Here is a 20172-nt window from a genome sequence, read left to right on the forward strand (position 1 = left end):
TGCATGTAGCATGCATGTGTGGGAATTCAATCAATTTATGTGCAGAGACCCAATCATTTCTTTGACTAAGTACTGTTTTGTTGGATACTAAGTTTTGTGTCTGAGTCAAATAAAGTTTTTATCATGTTCTAAAACACAACTGAAAAACTTATAATCACAGAAGAGAAAGTCAATACCAATATTTTCTCAGTTAGTATGTCTACCAGAGATCATGCCAGGTATTTTAAAATATATATTTTATATAGTATGTAATCCAAAATTAAAATTCTTAAAGCACCATAGCTGACCACATTTTTCTGATATATATAAATATTCATGTCAACCTTGCTAAAGTGTTTGCAAATTCATTATAAGCTATTTCCACTTCCTCATTTTAGTGTTCTGTTAAAAGTTGGGTGGTAAATTTATTCCATCTGTCTTCTAATGTGCCAATAAAATAGCTAATGGGTCATTTATTCCATTTATTTCTAGTAAAAAATAATTAATGAAATGAAATAAAAACTACAAAATTTGGATAAAACCACATGAAATTTCCTTTTATGTCTTTTACAGGTTTGAAAGGATTGATAATCTTAGAATTCTCTTCAGAATAAGACTAATCCATTTCAACCAACAGAAAAACCAATTCAAGATTAGTTATCACTCTATATAAAATAATTTGGTACTATAAAATAGTACAAAAAGGTTAAAATGTGTTTCCTATTATGATGTATATATAAAATCATTTGTACACTACACAGGAATAAGTAGCAAGATTAATTTAAATCATGTTTTAGAGAGGTGATTATCATTTATTATTATCTATACTGGAAAACTTGCCTGGGAATACCAATTTTTCATATTGTCCGTTAAAGAAAAAAAAACACAAACCTCTTTAAACAGACAGTAATTTTATTGTCCAGTAAAAACAGGGACCCACTGAAGAGAAAAACGCAACAACAAAATGCTGCTATTACAGATTTCCAGCACATAGATTTATGATATAGGTGGCATAATGGTTTTTACTCTTACATCTCAACTGTAACTAAAACTAGCTTTAAGATCTTGTAAATTAAAAAAAAAAACTTATTGAAGACACTGACTACGGCATGGATGGGCCTAGAGAATAATATGTTAAGTGAAATAAGTCAGGTGGAGAAAGACAACTATCATATGATCTCACTTATATGTGGAATCTAAAGAACAGAATAAATGAACAAACAAAACATAAATAGACTCAGAGATATGGAGAAAAAAACTGACGGTTGCTAGATGGGAGGGGAGATGGGGAGAAGGTAAAAGGATTAGAAAGTACAAATTAGTAGGCACGGTATTGTCATGGGGATATGAAAGATAGTTTGAGGAATACAATCAATAACGTAGTAAAGATTATGTAGGGTGCCAGATGGACACTGGACTTATTAGGGTGACTATTTCACGGACGGTGTAGATGCCTGACCACTGCCCTGTACACCTGAAACTGAGGTCGAATAATGTTGAATGTCAACTATAATTAAATACATATATATAGAGTCGCAGGATGTCGAGTACAGCCTAGGGAATAGTGTCAATGGAATTGTAACAGCTATACGTGATGTCAGAGAGGTAGTAGATTGTGGGGGGGCGGGGTGTGAGGGATGTAAATTGTTACATTGTTTTATACACCTGAAACTAAGATAAGTAAGTAAGTGAGTAAGTAAGTAAGTAAATGACACTGACTAATTTGGCTGTTTTTCCTCACACACTTCTGTTAACTTTAGCATGGTACAGGGGCAGAAGTATGTGCTCTGGAGCCAGACAGATGCCAGAGTTTCAAACACCAGTTCTACCACTTAGCCAGTAGGTAAACAGAGACATGATTTTTATGCTTGTGGACCCTACAGTTTCAACTCTACAAAAATAATGTGATAAACATATTCGTTTCAAATGTTATTAATTAAGTAACAGTAAGCCCAATGTGAAATACAGAGCACAGGTGGGGATTCAGTATAATAATCTCCCTCTTCGTTCATAATATGATTATGGATTATAGACACTTATTATAGATTATATAATTATAATCTTATTATAGATTATAGACACTTATTCCATGGTGAAATCATAAGATAAAAAATAAATTTAAACATGACATTGAAAAAAAAGAAAGAGAGATCTGTTTTCAGCATAGTTGCGTTTGACGGAGAAGTACTCCTGCCTGGTGCCCAAGCTACACAGTTATTTCCAATTTTATCATCTGCAGTCTAATAACTCAGATCATCACCACCCAGATTATATATCATATTACAGTCCCTATTCAGCTACCTTAGGCTATTTTTTCTGGGGTCTTTTCATTTTGTTGTTGTTTTTACTTTCTCTTCATTTGAGGTTGGAAATAAAAAGATAACTTAGAACAACAACCACAACAAAAACAGAGAATAAATGCACTCATGCTAGTTAGATATGCTATGTAAATAGCTCTAGCACTGTTTTATCTGGAACAGGAGGAAATAAGGAGTGATAATGTCTAAAATTAGGTGTCAGGTGATCTGCAAAATTTTATGACCCATGTTAGCACCACAAATAGTACCTGTGATGATTGTCCAGCAATTAACCTAAATAGTATCCTGATTAGTAACCTGGAAAAGCCAATGCTGATTCCAAAGGTGCTAAATGGGTTATGGTTGAGACACTAAAAAAAAGAGGAGCAATGGATGGGGGTGTACAGTATGGGGCAGCAAAGAAGAACTGCTTCTATTCCGAGACAGTTTTGTCTAAATATGCGCCAGTACATAAGTATAATTCATTAACATACTTTAATTTTTGTTTATATTTGTATATACAATATATACCCTTGACAGGAACATTACTGTTCTCTCTATCTTTCAGTTTTCTTGAGGTTATCTGCATATATAGAAACCATCTAAGAGTTTTAATAATTGGATACAAGTATTCTTTTAAAATTCTTACCTCTAAATCATTAAAAAATAAGTGTGTATCAGCAAGATTAAAAATCATTTCCTCCATTCGAAGTCCAAGAGTTACAGCCATGGGGGGATCCTGAAAAGAAAATGCACGCATAATGAGGTAAAATTTCAGTACTACAGTTATTAGTAAAAATATCTGAAGTGTATATTATTGTGGATGGTGGGAACGAGGAGACTGTACGTATTTTTACCTAAGATTCAAAAATATTTCCCAATTATCTGAAAAGGTGTCTTTCCAAAGAGTTATAAGACATACTAAATATACAGATACATCAGTGAATTTTCGGGGATTTATAAGCACATAAAGATGACAGGATACATTTTCACATGTGCATGGGAGCAGGAGGAGGAAAGCAAGCTAATTCATAGGATCCACTTTACATATACTCATTGGAAAGTCCTTGGGAGAAATATATCTGGATGGGGTACTGAAGAATGGAGCAAACTTATTAAAAAGAGGAAAGGACATCCTTTTATAAATGATGACAAATAAGAAGTAGGAATGGGAGAATAGTAGGTCTGTTGGATGTTTGTAGGTCTTGAGCAGACTACGTTGTCTAGAGGTGGGAGAAGAAGAGATGGTGGAGCAGGTGAAACCACCACTTAATTATGAATTGCATTTTGATCCACTGGCAATATTTATCAGCCTACGTGTATAGTTTGGTCTAATTTGCATTTAACTAGGAATGAAGGGAGAAGGGTTGAGAATAATGAAAGGACTATTACTTTAGTAAATGTAACCTAAGTAGAAAATACATACATTTAGAAGTTTAATGAAAGTAAGGGATTAGTAAGGAGTCAAACTGATTTGTTTTTTGTCTACAGAAACCAAGATGTTACAGAGTAGCAATGAGCTGAGAATCAAGACCATAGTAAATACTTTATTGTGACTAACTGTAGTTGACAGCCTAGCATCAAGAGGTGTAAGACTTTAAAAAGTTAAGGAGAGTTTAGGGATAGGGAAGTAATTCAGGTTCAAACAGCGTGTTTAAAAATGATCAAAGTTGGAATGATCTCTAAAGTGACTCTGGAGATACAGAAAATAAAAAAAAACCTGAAGGGAACACATCCTCAGAACTTCAGAGTAGAATGGATCTAACGTTAACAGGGAGAAGAATATGGTTTCGAATAAAGCTGACAAGTCTAGAAAGATATTATTGATTTTGGCTGAGAAGTTATTTTGGAAGACCTCAGAGGGTGACTTGGGTCGAGTGGCTGGGCCAGGAGCCAGATTGGAAGGATTTAAGGAGAGAGTCCTGAACTTGTGTTTTCAATGTTCTAATAAATGACATTTCGAGAAATGTATTTAAACTTAAGAAAATGTAATGTTAACTTGACTTCAATTTATGATAAGAATATGCAACCCAGGTCAGGCCCAGCAGTATTCCTATACACCCCCAAACTTACTCCACTTAACAAGGACAAGCCCCTTCTCATTCTCCACACCTACACTGCAACAACGGATATTCTTCCAATACTTCCTTTCATAATGCTTTGAGGAGGAAACCCCAGAGTGTAACCATATTTGACGTGAGCGTCAGTCTCATATTCTGCAGTGATTAAAACCCAGAGCATAGGAATTGAGTGCTAAGCTAAGAAAGAAAGAGTTTGCTGAACTGCGCTGAACAAATCGAAGACTTGCTATGGGAGAAGAGCAAGACAGGAGGATAATAACATATTGGATGTCGACATAATTTTCTAATTATTACATCTCTTCCTTAGAGACTTCTGTGGATTTCATAGCTCGAAATTCTCTCTTCTCCAAAACAGATGTTCATTGCTCACATACTTGACGGAACCTGGTCTCGTGTCCTCCTGGCAGGAGGACTCGACTTTGACTCTCCTGCCAGGCTCATCTGTCTTCCAGTGACAGGATCACGTGGAGCCACACACTCAAAGATCAAATCCATTCCGTTTAATCCAACAAATAGTATTCAAGAACAAGAACAAAAATATGAAGTTCCCATTTTGTGTCTCAAGGAGTTTGGAAACTCAAAGGGACCTCTTGCTCTGTTTTCCTCAAGTATAAGGTTCTTTTTTCTTGTTTTGTTGTTCATGTTTTTGTTGTTGAAAGAAAATATCTGAAGTTTGAATAAAAATTTTTAAAATATGCATTTGTCTTTTTTTCTGTTAAGAAAAATTCCTTTCTCTCTCTTTGGTGGGGTCCGGTGGGGGTTGGATAGGCTGAGGACATAGAAAACTTGTAAATATGCTGTCTAGTCATGGGACCATGAACAAAAAGTCTACAGAAATATAAGGAAAAATCAAATGTAATTATAGCATGAAAACATATAATTCCATTAGTGATGCTTTATGCTTTTGAGGAATGTTCACTGAGGCAAGACAATAAAACTGAGCTCCACACTACTCCGTATGTTTCTGATGATTACTGCCCTAAAGATATATATTTCAGATGGGGTCTCAGAAATGTCTTATTGAAAAGGTTTTCCTTCTCGAGATGAGGTTGCTTAAATTCTTAGCCTTCGATTTGCCAATTTTTCTTTTTTAAGTTTTAAATAAAATTATTGACTTTCTTCTGTTCATGCTTCACATTCTTTGCATTTACAGATCAGATCTATGGGGATGGGAGAAAACATACTGTTCCTCTTTGATTGTTACTTTCATCCATTCCATGCTTCTGAAGTATGTAACTCTGTATGCTACCCCAACAGTGATAGGAAAATCCATGAAGAATGCATTTTGTGCACCTGATAAGCATGCAAACAAATATGATTTTTAGAAAATCAACAAACATTCTCTAACAAGTAAGCACAGCACATGGTGTGATGAAAACTGTACTTGAGCACTCCACCCGAGTGAGTACAGGCCCACGGCACTGGAAGGAGCTATTCATTTGCTTTCCAAGCTACAGCGATTCCACATCACACACCATCCTAGAGTCAGGACTTAGTAAGAGCTTTGGCAAAATGTCATTTGTGAACTGGGAACATTTAGGTTTGAGGTTTGCCAGAGTGTTAACTAGCTGTATTTTATTTACTAAGGTTTGCAAAGAGTGAGGCTTCTTGAAAGGGTGATGTTTTAGCATAGATAGGCTACGGACAGTCATGCCACAAGCCAAGGAAAACCATGCCTGTAAGATGTGGTGATCTTGTTTTTAAGAGAATGTCTAGTGAGGGCTTACTTTCAAATACCTAATTTTATCTCCCCCTCCAGGCCCCAGCTTACTAAGTCACTGGGACAGTTCATTCTAAGTAAGAAGATTATAGTATCACATTCTTCCAGTTAAAGGACCCACAGATGTAAGAATCCAAGAAAGATGACCAGGAATTTGGTGGGGGGTGGCTTTAGCAAGGTCTCGGTAATATTGGGCTCCCTCTGCCTTGCCAGACTACTGGGAATGAGCTGCCAGTGTCTGCAATTCCATGGTTTTATCAGGCACTTGAGAGTTAAATTTACTTCTGGATTGAACCCAAGCTTTATACAGAGATGTTTGCTCATTTTCATTAGATGTTTGTAGAATTATGGGCACCTTATGAATTAAGAGTTATTGCCTTTTTTCAGTTTACCTGTAGTGAGGGTTGAGTTCAGGGTATGAAATGAAGTGATAGTGAAAACTTGGATAGAGGGAAAAAGTGGGATAATAAAGGCACTAACAGGGTTTTGTGGAAGTTCTGATGCATACTCGTATTTTACATGTATAACAGTTCCAACAGGTTCAAAGTATCTACAGCAGAGTTTAATATGGGACAAACTGAACTTCTGCCAATTTACTCTGTGTACTGCTTTATTAAAATACTGAAACTATTCCCAAGACGTTTGATTTGAGACAGAGAGTGAGTGAGAGAGAGAGAGAGAGAGAGAGAGAGAGAGAGAGAGAGAGAGAGAGAGACGTTTGGTGAGAGAGAGAGGGAGAGAGATAGAAGGAAGGAATATAAAGAAAATGAGTAACTCTTGGCCCTTAAATGTGTGATTCTAAGCTGAATTTTCCAGCATATGACCAAGTCAGGTTCAAGTACGGCACTTCTCTATATCAAAATACTAACGCCTATTAGCCATTTTAGCACAGCACATAAATTGGAGCCAGACTGTCTGTCTATGGGCCTCTGCCCTGCACTAGGCCATCAGCTGGAATTCCTCCTCTAGAGACACAATATAAAAATATCTCGGGAGAGGCAGCCATTGTGTATTTTTAAAGAAATGGGGGATTTTTTTCTTTTTTTTTAAGAACTCAAACTCTTGGAATAGTTACCCCTTTGGGACCTGATGTACATTTGTAGACTTGTGCACACAGAGGCAGAAGATGTGCAAGTTCATTACAGAAGAAGGAAGACAAACCAGCTCCACAAACCAAGGTGGAACTAGTGAGTGGGTTTGTTGGGATACACAAACTCTTTCAATCCGTGACAAGAGACGGAATAAAATTCTGTCATGAATCAGAAGGGAAATTTCACAACTGAAATGTTTGTGCATGATGGATAGTCAGTGGGCTTAGGAGTTCTCAGGGGAGTTGGAGAATGGTTTCAAGAACATTCATTTATTTAGCACATATTTATTGAGTGTCTACTCTGTGCCGGACATGTTCAAATTCTGTGTCAAGAGCACAGAATCAAATAAGCAAACTCCCTGCCCTAAAGGGATTTATATTATTACTGGGTGAGTTGTCTGACACATAAATGGACAAAAACCCAAGCAAAGATATAGTATTTCAGGTGGTGACAAACTCAGAGTCAGGATATACAGAAGACTGTGGGCATGGGCGGTGATGGCTCATTTAAAGAGAGTACAGGGAAGGTCTTTCTCAGGAGGTGATAGTTGAGGACAAGAGACCTGGAAAGGGTGAGGGGACTGGCCATGCACAGATAGTCATGGTGGCAAGAAACCTGTGCAGAGGTAAGGATGAATTAGTGGCAGAGTGCCCAAGGTCAGGAAAGTGAAGCGCAACAAGTATTTTAAGTAAGAGGGGGTGCTCAACTGGGTCAAATGCAGAGGAGAGGCCTCAGCAGTATAAATCATGAATTTGGCAAGGCCATTCCTCAGACTTGAGAGAGTGGTTTGACTGGTAAGCTAGGGGAAAGCAGAGAAAGAGGGCAGTGACTTGAAAATGGACTAGAGAGGCTTTTCCGGGGGATGAGACTATCATAGCACGGAAAATGGCAACGGGATAATCCAGAGTAGGAAACGGGAGACTCAGGAGTGGAAGAGGTGTTTCCAGGAGTGGATATTTTGGGTAGGGTCCATGAGGCCTGGATCCAGGACCTGAGTATAGGTGCAAAAAGGAGGCAGAGGACATGGTTATGGTGTAAAGATGAGTAATTCTTTCACTTTCCTTTTTTTCTTTTTTCAAGTGATAGAGAAACTGTTTTGTGCAGAATTGAGAGGGATCTCTGAAGGTTTGAGAGGAGCAAAATTTTGCAATAGTCAGGAGGAAGAGTTAATTAACCCAGGACCCGGGGCCCCCTTCGATGTGTGGCCACACTCAGTGGTTGCGGTACAGATAGAGTGTCAAGTGGGTTTTTTACAACACAAGTCTCATGGAGAAAAAGAAGGATAAGGACAGTGACGCTCTACTCAAAAGTGGGGTGTCGTGATATCCAGGGCTGGGATGATGACTTCTAGGGCAGAGGCTCTCACACTTGACCCTGCATGCTGCCCAGGCCACACCTTAGATCCTTTAAACGAGATTCTCTGAAGTGGGACCTGTGCCTCCGTCATTTCAAAGCTCTCCCGAGATTCCAGTGTCCAAACAAGACTGAGAAAGAGCCCGTTAAGACCTTGTTACCACAAGTGCAGTGTACAGAGTTCACTGCATCCGCTGGGAACTTGGGAGAAAGGCAGAATCGTAGACCCTACCCCAGATCTACTGAAGCAGAATCTGTAATTTAACAAGATTGCTAGGTGAGTCCTATGCATGCTAATATTTTAAAATGTGTTGGTCTGAGAACTCTCAATAAGGTCTGGGACAGTTAGAGAAGACCAGCTGGCATGTCCTTCTGGTTTCCTAGGAGTTGATTCTGGAGTACGACCAATGGACTCTAGGACTTGAGTCCATCTGATCACTAAGTAGAATGGTGACTCAATGTAATTCCTTGGCAAGTAAACTTCCCCAGAAATAGTTTCAGGTTATAAGTAAGCACGCATTGCCCCACCATCACCTCCATGAAGACCACCTGTGGACTGAACTTCAGGGACAAAATGATCCCTGGTGACTCTTACTCATGTAGCCAACTACCTGCTGAGGAGCTGGTAAGGGTGAAAAACTAGGTAATTCTTGCCCTGGATTAAAAGGATTTGTTCAACGTCCAAGGGTTTGATGTAAGCAACATATTTACAATCGAACAGGAGTCAATATTAAGTAACCCGAGGCCACGAAGAAGGCATTACACAACTTACCTACCACTGCCAGTTTCTACTCTTTCAATCAGAATACAATTCAATGAGTAAAGCTCACCCAAATTAATTAAACGAATAAAAGAATAAATATAGCTCAAGAGGAAATTACAGCAATAGTAATATGCTATACTTATAGTTGTTATATAATTGTTATTGTGGAACCTTTGAATGAATGGGATTTACTTATTTTTTTATTATTTTTAGCCCTTCTAGCCCATCAAGTTTATTTTTATGTTTAAATGCTTTTAAATATAAACTAGCATAGTGTATTATTTTTATACTATATAATATAATTAGTATAGCATAGCAACCAGATGGAATGGAAAGAGTCTAGTTGGTGAGAATGGCCATGGGAGAATGAGCTAGAAAGCACAGGACTGAGAGAGGAGAGCTACGACAGAGAAAGTGAACACGCCTGCTGAGGAAGCCTCCGGACTCAGGGACAAAGGGGAATGGCACATTAGAGGAAAGTAGTAGAAAAGATAGGTGACCTACTCATTTTGAAAAAGGAGAGTTGATGATGATTTAAGGAAATGTAAGGCAAGTTAATGATCTAATCTTCCCTCTCTTACCTCCCCAAGATGTAAGATTGATGGATCAAAAGCTGAGATCATCAGCTGGGACCGAAACTTCAGTGGAGATTATAGGCTTTTCTAGAAATTTGCGTTGTTATGAAACTGATTTATCACTTATCTTTCTGGTGTATTAGTTTTGTGTTAATAAATATGATGCCCCTTCAAGATCTGTTCCCTTTCTAATGAACGCCCAGCAATAATTTGATGAGGTTGGTCTTTTATAAAAGTAAGACATTTGGCCATTGATAATATCACCTAGAGCTATTCAATTCAAAAGAAGAAAAACAATTTCTCTAACATAAACATCTACTCAACGGAAGAGTAACAGAGAGCTCTGAAAGAGGAGTCAGTACGTGGTACTGTCTCTCAAACTCCCGAAGACACAGCTTGAGAAATGTCACTGCCTTTGATTTGGCTTTACTTTTGTATACATATGCACTATATTTATGTACATACTATTCACATACACACATGTGTATGCAAAGACACATACTAGGTACAACCATGAAATACACTATAAAATGTTTGAGGCTTGTAAATTCTGCATTCATTTCTCCATACATACCACAACCACTGTAGTCACCCTCTACTTCTCTACAACACTGAGCTGAGTATGGACACAAATCAGATACAAACATATGCAAATTTCTTTAGAAAATATCCCATTTCCCCCTAACTCTGTTTCCCAACTTTCAAATTTCCTTGAAACCAAATCAAATAGGTGATACTTCTTGAATGTTTACTCTGTGCTGAGTTTTAATGCAGTAATTAATTTAACCCACCTAATCAAATTATTCTCCCCATCTTCTATAAATGGTGAGGCTCACAAACACTAAATAAACTATCCTGGGGCGCATATGTAGTAGTAGGAGGTGGAGTGGAATTTAAGCTCAGCTCCATTCTCCCTCCAAAGCAGAATGCTCTAACCCTTATGTTCAGAGTGGGTGTAATCTGTGTGCTGCCATTGGGTGGCCACCACTCCATGGTTCCAACACTTACTTCCAATCGCTTCCTATTAAATCATGTTGCTTTTCCTCAGTTGACATGCACATAAGTCAGTACTTTCCCATAATTTAAAATCTAGCTGGTGCTATTTCAGAAGTCTTTCTGTATAACTACGTATAGCTTGTTTAATATAAAACTAACCAACTAATTTATCCCGAGGAACATATTATTTCCCCAGCACTGCTCTTACATAAGATGTTGTATAAAATGAGCACGCAGTTTTGGGAGCTTGAATTTTAATTTCACAGTATAAGGCAACTGTGCACTTTTCCTTCAATCTTTTCCCTGACTTGGGCTATTTCCTTTGCACCCTTACTGTGGAATAACTTTAGAGAATCATGGCTTCATAGCACATGACACATTAATGTTTCAAAATAAATCAAATCCCTCAAGCACAATTTATTTAGCTCCCTTCACCCCTTCCTTCCCAAAAGAGGAATTACTGCAACTTATCAGGTAAAATAATATATACAATTAATCAGGGAATAGGAATGATGTTCATAAACTCTAACAGATGATGGATGATTCCTGGTCTATATGTCCTGCCAAATTTACAAACTCTTCTTTTAGAGTTTTGCAGTGCTGAAAACTGTACGTGCCAACTGGTGCTCAGCTGCAAAGCCCATCATCAGCTTCATAGGCAGCAGAACTCAAATACCGACATCCTTCATTTGCCATCATGGTAAATATTCAGGAATAGTTCTGCCTTGGGGAAAGAACATGTTGTGTTGACAATTGAATAGAGTCATAAAGTGATGACGTATTAGGAAGAACTTTGGAAAGTTCACAAACTTATTCATTTATAAATGGAAGTAAGATTAAAAAAAATTTTTTTTAATTAACAAAAGTTAGTTACAGTGGGTAATTTATGAGAAAAATGGCATTCCCAAATACTTATGTTCTATGAATTTTATTTTATAGATGGTGGGACCAAAAGAGTGTAGAGATTAAAAACGTGTCCAAGAGATATAGGTTCTGGTTGACTATGCCACTTACAAGCTGTGTGACATAGAACCAGTCACACTGGGTGGTGGTGAAAGCTAGTGCATTTAACAGGATACCAGGCACACAGCAAAAGCTCAAAAAATGGTACTTATTATTATTTTATTTATGTGGGGGGAGGAAAGGGAAAAAGAGGGACAGGCAGATAGGTAGGTAGGTGTGGTCATGTAAGAATGTAATTTTACATCTCTGGTGCTTATATTTCTCCTTAGCAGCTCACTATATTTCAGATCACTGCAGTACTACTTTGTGTAAACACTAACCTTCTGCATGGCTGAAAATATATACCTTTAGTCAGTTTTCATTTGTGGTAAATATTGTGTATATTTACTTACATTTCTCTAGTGTGGGATGTGGATGATAGTTTTCAGAGCTGTGTGCTACTTTTATAAATTAACATGATCTCACTGAATCCATCCAGTAAGCCCAGAATGGAAATAGATCATAACCATTTTCAGATAAGGAAATAGGCTCAGAGGCCCATCCAATCACAGGGCATCTTCCTCACTTCTAGCTTTGTACTGCCTTACAGACTGTGTGCTGCGTAACCTCAGGACTCAGGGAACCCTTTAGGGGTGACTGAGAATAATGGGGGGATTGGCTACATGAGAGAAATGGGTTCTCACCGCCAGTCCCCTAACTTCCACATTTCACCGAAAGCAGGTCTGCCTTTATATGTTTTACATAAAGATGATCGGTGTGATACAGTATGTGCGTAAAGGATTCTCTTGCCAAAACCAAAAAAAATTGAAAAATCACTGTTATACAAAAAAATTATGCTCTACAAATGCACATTGTGGAAGGAAACATAGCTGATCTAAGAAATAAAAAGGACTTAAGACAATAACAATTTCAAGCTTAGACAACCTTTAAACTGTATGAAGATCTTTTGTTTTCCCTGCAGAAATAATGGCCCTGGTCACTTTTGCTATTAGCGGTGCAAAGTCCATCTGAATTGTCAACTAATCACCAGAACGACCTCATTTTAGTCAGTCCTCAAGGTCATTGCTGAAGACACTAGGGAACTGAGGAATTAAACATGGTTACAAAGGATTCTTGACTGTAAAACACATCAGGACTTTTAATATGGTAATATGTACTAAGTGTCCATAAAATGCAAGTATTCCCCAAGTTTATTTGGCTACGGGCCTTTCCACAAAGACTATCAATTAACATGTTCCAGAATTCATTTTCCCAAGGATAAAGTTGGGGAAATACTCTATTCTAGTGGTTCTTACAGCATGGTCCATCAGCTTTATTGGCATTTTACTCCGCATGCAAAATCTCGGGCCCCACCCCAAACCTAAAAATCAGAAATTCGTGGGGTGGGACCCAGCCACCTGTGTTTAACAAGCCCAGTGGGATACTGCGACTCACACGCAAGTTCAAGAAGCACCGCTCCAGCCTCAGCCACCACTACTTACTTCCTGCAAAGCAGCCTCCTCAACGGTCTACTTGTGTTCATCCTTGTTCCTCTAACCTTCATTCTCCACATAGAAGCCCATTATAGACCATGCCCTAACTCAGCCTAAAACCCCAGCAGCTGCCATTGCACCTACAATGAATCCTAAATTTCTTACCACAGATACCCTGCCTGATGCAGCTCTCTGCCTACAGGTTGGCATGTTTCTTATGTCGACAATTCATTCCATCAAGCCCCCTTCGAGTAGTACAGAAGAGTAAAATGGACAAAGACTTGCTATGAGACTGACCTGGTTTCCCATGGATGTAGCAGCGTTTATCATTTTGTGACCTTGGTCAAGTTTCTTAAACCATTATAATCTGGGTGTCCTCAACCACGGAATTTAATTACCATAAATAACAGCAGATAATTATCAGAATTAAGTGGGATAACATTAGTGACAGTGACTAATAAGAGTTACAATTTTTCTGAGTGTTAATTCATATCAAGTGTTTTGCTGAGACCTTTAAACATATTATCTCTTTAATTCTTATTGACTACAGATCATATTGCTCCCATTTTACAGAAATTGAAACTGAGGAATTAAGTAATTTGCCCAAGGTCAAAAAGATGTACACATGAGCATTGGGTTTTGAAAGTTAGATTTACCTGACTCAGAGGTTCTTGTCCTTAACCACTATCCCGATTGCTCATGAAATGTCAAACACAGGCTCTGCACACGGTAGGTGTTCTATAAATGTAAGTTTATCTTGCCCACACCTTCCAATAGTGCCCCTGCTTCTTCTCCTATGCTGCACCATCATGAGGTAGTGATATCTGTCTGCCACACTTTATTTCCCCGAACATTTCTTAAATTTTACCTGTTAATGGCAAATATCCGAATCGTTTGAGAGAATTAGAACTCATATAACCACCTAAAGGAGAACTCATATAACTGCCTATACAGTGCCTCGCTAATTATCTTTACTCCTTTTAGGAACAGTTATGTATTGTGTTCATGGCATATTGTCTACACTGTGTGATGTACTATAACAGAAATGACTTGGGCTTTCGGGTCAAATAGCTCAGGGCCCCAGGACTCACTTCTGCCACTAACCAGCTGTGTGATTTTACACACATTTTATTCACTCTCTGAGTCCGTTTCCCCATCTATAGTTTTGGGAGAACAACCTACCCCTTAAAATTGTGACACTTATTAGGTGGCATATCGTGGGCATTAAATAAACGTTAGTTCCGTTCTTCCCCTCACTGTGCCCCACCCTTTCGGTAAGCTCTACTATTTTAAGCATAGAAAATGTTTCTGTTCCACATTCAAACAAAGCTTTATGACAATACTTTAAGATAATGGGACCTGTATGTGAAATGAATGACGCATATACAGGCTTCCATTGGGAGAGGTGACAGGTTTATTTCAATGATACACCACTGGTGAGGGCAGTGTGAGAACATTGCTTCCATAACTATGCTTAGAGTCAGTTTATGAATTACTCGAGAACAGCGGCTTCATTATGCACAGATTTTTTTAAAAATGGTTCATCACCTCTTCTTGCCTCTTTATTGGCACCCTTTCTTGTCCCAAATGGAAGTCCATGCTCAGTTCTGGGGTGGTAGCAAGTTTACGATATTTTTGACAAAAAGAAAAATAGTTATATTTTGACCATGCTCCCTCCTTATTTATTGCCTTGGGTTCCAATGATCTCACTATTTCTAAAGATCACAGTCACCACAAAAGGATGAAGGTTTGGAGTCAGGAAATATTTTAAAAATCTAAAGGTAATTCCAAAAGATTAGTCCCTCTACTGATTTGGCATAATGGAAGCAACATAGATATTTAGGTATAGCCTCTCATGGTGACTATTTTGAAGGGAACATTATTTGGACTCATGTGTTCAGGTTCGATTATTTGAAATATTTATCTAATGTGAAACTTAGCTGCACAAAAATATAGCAATCAGTTTAACAGGATTTACTGTGTATTCCTCATAAGCCAGGATTATTCCAGAAGAAATAATTTAGATTATAGTCTGGAAACTTTTTAGATTGTATACTCTATCAGTAATAGGATTTTGGCATGCACACTAAATTTATGCATAGTTAATTTATTTATAAATTGTATACATAGTCTTTAAATTATAGTCATGTGCATGTATTTGTAAAGTATGTCCATTATGAAACAGACAACAATAGAAACTGCAAGATACGTGTGTGTGCACCTGCGTATACAGGCGCCCACTAATATTTCTTTTTCCTTTTCTCAGTGGAGCGTTTTGTGTATATATGGCACATATACATGCATTCTACTTTGAAGACAACTGTTTTAGATGATGACTGTGATAAAGATTCTAAGATTCCTTCTTCTAAATGGTCATTAAAGAAAATTGTTACCTTTCATATCTGTTTAGCAACACCGTTTATTACCTACACTAAAAATCAAATGCACTGCAGATGCACAAAGAGTACAATTTAGGAGGAAATATATGAGTGCAACTGATCACTCCGCGTCTAGAATACAAAGCTTAACAAAATCGCTAAAAAGTGTGTGTTGAGCTGACATGAGGCCCTATCAAATTATGTGACACTGTAAAGACTTCTGTACATGTGATATGTAAAAGAACTAAAGTTAGATAACACTTTGAATCCAGCAATTGAAGGCAGACCATGATGCTTTGAGTTAATTCTGGTTTAGATTATGAGAACAAGATAAATATCACAGAAGATGAAGACTCAAATAGCAATGACCTAAACGACTGTGGTTGTAGCTGAAAAACCTGCTGCTCTTGCATCAGTCATTGAAATAGCTTCACCCAGGTGGATAACAGCGTTCTTATAAGAAGCTCGCTCACTATGAAAACAATGGCAAGAGGGAAAGGAAGAGGAACAAAGAGACCACCTGTCTCTGAGTTTGTGTATATGTGAGGGAATAGCTGTTCGTGTGCTTATTCAAAATTACAAAAACACTTTTATTCACAAATCCAAACGATCCATCAGATAAAAGACGACTTATTTCAAATGGCCTTTTATAGCAAGATTTGGTGGAACAAATTAATTCAAACAATTTCTTAAAGTTCCCTTATTAGAAGATAATATATAATTTTATGATGTTTCAGGTCTATTTCCATTCACAAAAATTTTTCCTAAAATAATCATGTCAAAGTAATAAGCTTGGTTTCAATGTGGAAAAGTCAGTCATTAAGAGGAAAGAAAAAAGAATCCAATTACTAACTCATTTTGTAAAATTTGCCAGTTCAAATTAAAAAAAAACAAAACACAAAGGGCCACTGAAAAGAAATAATTAAGAGCAGATGTGACAGGCTACAATAAAAACACTTAAATGTATTTTTAAATGACTCTTGATTTTTGAACAAAATTCTAACATGATTTCTTGGGGAAAAAATTCGTGATTCCTTACCTTGCCGTACTTCTGGGCATAAGAACCTGTGAGCAGTGAGTGAAAAACAATGATGGTTTCGTCCAAGTCCCAGACAAACACACGCTGAAGAAAAAGATAAATATCACAGAATTGTCAAGTTCTAAGGAAGGAGAAATCTCTTTACAAGTAGAAAATATGTCACTTTGCGGATATTTTATAGAAAACTATACAACTCCATTAACTTTTTTTCCAAATTTGCCAGATCTAAGCCTTGTAAAACTGGAGGAGCAAAAGCTTAACAATCAGATGTCTTACTTTGAATGAATTTATCCAAATATTTACTTGCAGTTAATACCCAAAAGACATATTTTGAATTTATGATAGAAATGATCTTGAAACTCTATTTTAAAGTTTTATGCCTCATGAATTCATGAAATTTTGCAATTCATGCAAGGATTTATCTTTTAAAAAACATTTAAAAGATTCAATAAGTAACCCTAAATAGAAATTGCAGTGTGGACACTTGGGTCAGCTTAGGTCCATCAGATGGGTTGTTTGGCCTGCACAGTGCTTTGAAAGATTTCAAATTATTGATCAGTTTTTCAAGATTAGGAGATTTCAAACAAAATTTAGGGTCTGACTGCAAAAGAGTAACTGGGAATTGTGGCAATGCTGACATTCCATGTGGCAGTGATGGTGGGCCACTTTGTGTGTGTATGTATGTGTGTTTCTAGGACCTATCAGCTCCAAATCAAGTAGTTGTTTCAATCTATTTGTGGAGGGCGCAGCTCACAGTGGCCCATGTGGGGATCGAACCAGCAACCTTGTTAAGAGCACCGTGCTCTAACTGGGCTGGCCACTTTTGACTGGACCAGTGCTCCCTGATCCCCATGGTCTGTTGTCCCTAGCCCAGTTCACACATTTATTGTCTCCTGCTGGGTTCTCAAAAGCATTTAAATATGCTACTGTTGTTCAGGTGAAGAAAATGATCTCTCAGGAAGAGGTGCAATGACCATTACTTGACTTTACTAAATCTGAAATTTAATGTAGTTTTTCCTTAATCGAAGTATGGAGTTGTGTAAGAAGAAACATATTATGGTTAAGAATAGTCTCTCCTGATGTTTTATAATAAAAATCAACCTGCTTAATATGGATAGATTTCAAAAGAGCTGTCAATTAAAAAAAATGGCACATGGAAATGTTTACAGTTGTAACTTTTAACATATGTGTCAAATTACTGGAAAATTTCTTATTTTTCAGGAGACAACTTTTCCTTTACATACAGATTAGTTTTATGTTTTTAAATTAATTGACACATTCTCATTATCTTAGTACTACTAAATGGAGTATTTCTCAGAAAATCATCCCACAAATAATGGCTGTATTTTTAAAATTTCTGTGCCAATTTGAATCAAAAGATGCATTTATCTCAGGCCTAGAATTTATAAAGCATTATCATTTTTATGTTACTATAGTTTTTAATTTGGTTATTATAATGGATGAAATCTCAAACTTTGCAGGTGTAAAATGTCTACTACAAAGTAGTTCACTTGTTTCATTTTATATATATATATATATATATATTTACATATATTTATTTATATATATATTTACAGAGGGTGCCAAAAAATGTATATACATTTTAAGAAAGGAAAAAACTATTAAAATTGTAATACTCAATATATATTGATAACAAAAAATGAATACAAGTCACGTTTGACTTCTGTAATTACAAGAGGTGCTCAAAGTGGTTCCCATCAGCATCCAGACACTTCTGATTATGGTGAACTGCTGCTTGAGCAATGTTGACCAAAGTGTACACTTGTGTACATTTTTTGGCACCCCTGGTATGTATATATGTGCGTATATATGTATATAAATATGTGCATATATATGTGTGTGTATATATATATATATATATATATATATATATATATGTAAGTTTGAAACTTAATGGAACTGTAAATATAGAATATGTGTTCAATAAAAATAAAACGTCATATTATACTCTGAGGATGAGTTAGCATACCTCCAGGTCGCTGTCGGGAGGTGGGGAGGGATTATTTTTCCGGCCTCTTCCTCGGGACTTTGACCCAGAACTTCTACATGTTCTCTCATCAAGATCTTTGATGGGTGTGGAGGGGCTCTGGACGGTATCAAACTCTCCTATAAATAACATAACTTATGTCAAGAATAGCACTTCATATTTGGAGCAGGTATGAGTCTTCTTTATTAATTATTTTAACAAAGTCTTATACAACAGAAAGCTCCTTATGACAAAAAAAAGATTTATAATCTTAAATACACAAAATCCTAATGCAGTCAAAAATATTGTAGGTCACACAAATCCCTCCTAGTTTCAATCTCTGTGATCTGTTAAACTTGTCTTTTATAGTCCATATGCCTCCAACTTCCTGTTTCTACCCACACCTACATATTTATCTAAATTTAAATCTGTTCTCACCTCCTTACATCAGAGTTCAGAAGATGAAATGTCTTCTGGATCAATCTCATGCCTTCCTCCACCTGCAAACTTGACTCCCCCACCTCACCTCATAAGGACTATCCCTCCATTAGTCATCTTCCCTCCAACCTCTTCCTTTTCTGCAGGCCACAGACAACTTTAAAAGTCTTTCCCTTTGACTTTGCATTTCCATGTAGAAGCAATGTTCTTGCTATTTTCTCTTTCTAAATGACACTTCTTAAAAGAATAGTCCGTACCCGTGCTGTCCAATAGAAATATAATGCAAGCCACAAATGTAATCACATATATCATTTAAAATTTTCTGGAAGCCTTACTTAAAAAACAAACAAAAAACTTAAAGATAATCATGTAAAATTAATTTTATTTGTATATGTTAATTGACCTTATTTATCTAAAATATCATTTCAGCATGTCATCAATATAAAAATTATCAATGACATATTTTACCTAACCTCTTTTTCAGACTGTCCTGTGTGTGGTTTATGCTTACAGCAGACCTCAGTCGCCTCATGTGGCCAGCAGCTACAGTACTGGACAGCACATCTCTCTCCACTACCTGACATCTGATTTGTCATAATCTAGCTTCAGTTCACCAAAACTCTAAAACTAGTCTTATGCAAAATCCCCAATAATCACCTAATTGCAAATGCAATAGAGAGACTCAGTACTTATCTTCCGGGAGCTCCTCTTAAACAGCACCTCCTCCAGCACCATTATTTGGCAGCTGAGACCCTGTACTCTCCTAGTTCTAGAATCTGTCTCACCAGCTCTTCCTGTCTTGGAGACATGACCTCCTTTTTCTTCCCCCATCACTTACATGCTGATATTTAAAAGTTCCATCCTTTGCTCACTGTCCTTCTCATGCCATACCACCTGGGTGATCTAACCCTCTCATAGGTTAATCACCCAGTATATGATGACCTATACATAAATCTATATCTCCATCTGGATACATCTAAATTTATAATAGAGTTCTTTGTATTTAATAGATCTTTTCATCTAATAGCTTTCTACATGTT

The 20172-nt window shown here is 37.1% G+C and overlaps 1 protein-coding gene across 5 annotated transcripts in view; it reads right to left on the reverse strand.

Moving 5' to 3' along the window:
* The window catches only part of EYA4 (EYA transcriptional coactivator and phosphatase 4), a 287676-nt gene that overhangs the window by 17601 nt on the left and 249903 nt on the right, over positions 1-20172 (reverse strand). For all 5 annotated transcript variants that reach the window (XM_081045126.1, XM_081045125.1, XM_081045127.1 and 2 more), the window contains 3 exons: positions 18698-18834; positions 16708-16791; positions 2926-3015 (listed from right to left, as the gene is read on the reverse strand). In XM_081045126.1, coding sequence (XP_080901252.1) covers positions 2926-3015; positions 16708-16791; positions 18698-18834 — 311 coding nt within the window. The remainder of the gene's footprint in view (positions 1-2925; positions 3016-16707; positions 16792-18697; positions 18835-20172) is intronic.

This window comes from Rhinolophus hipposideros, assembly GCF_964194185.1.
Source record: "Rhinolophus hipposideros genome assembly, chromosome: 3".
In the NCBI taxonomy this organism is placed as follows: domain Eukaryota; kingdom Metazoa; phylum Chordata; class Mammalia; order Chiroptera; family Rhinolophidae; genus Rhinolophus; species Rhinolophus hipposideros.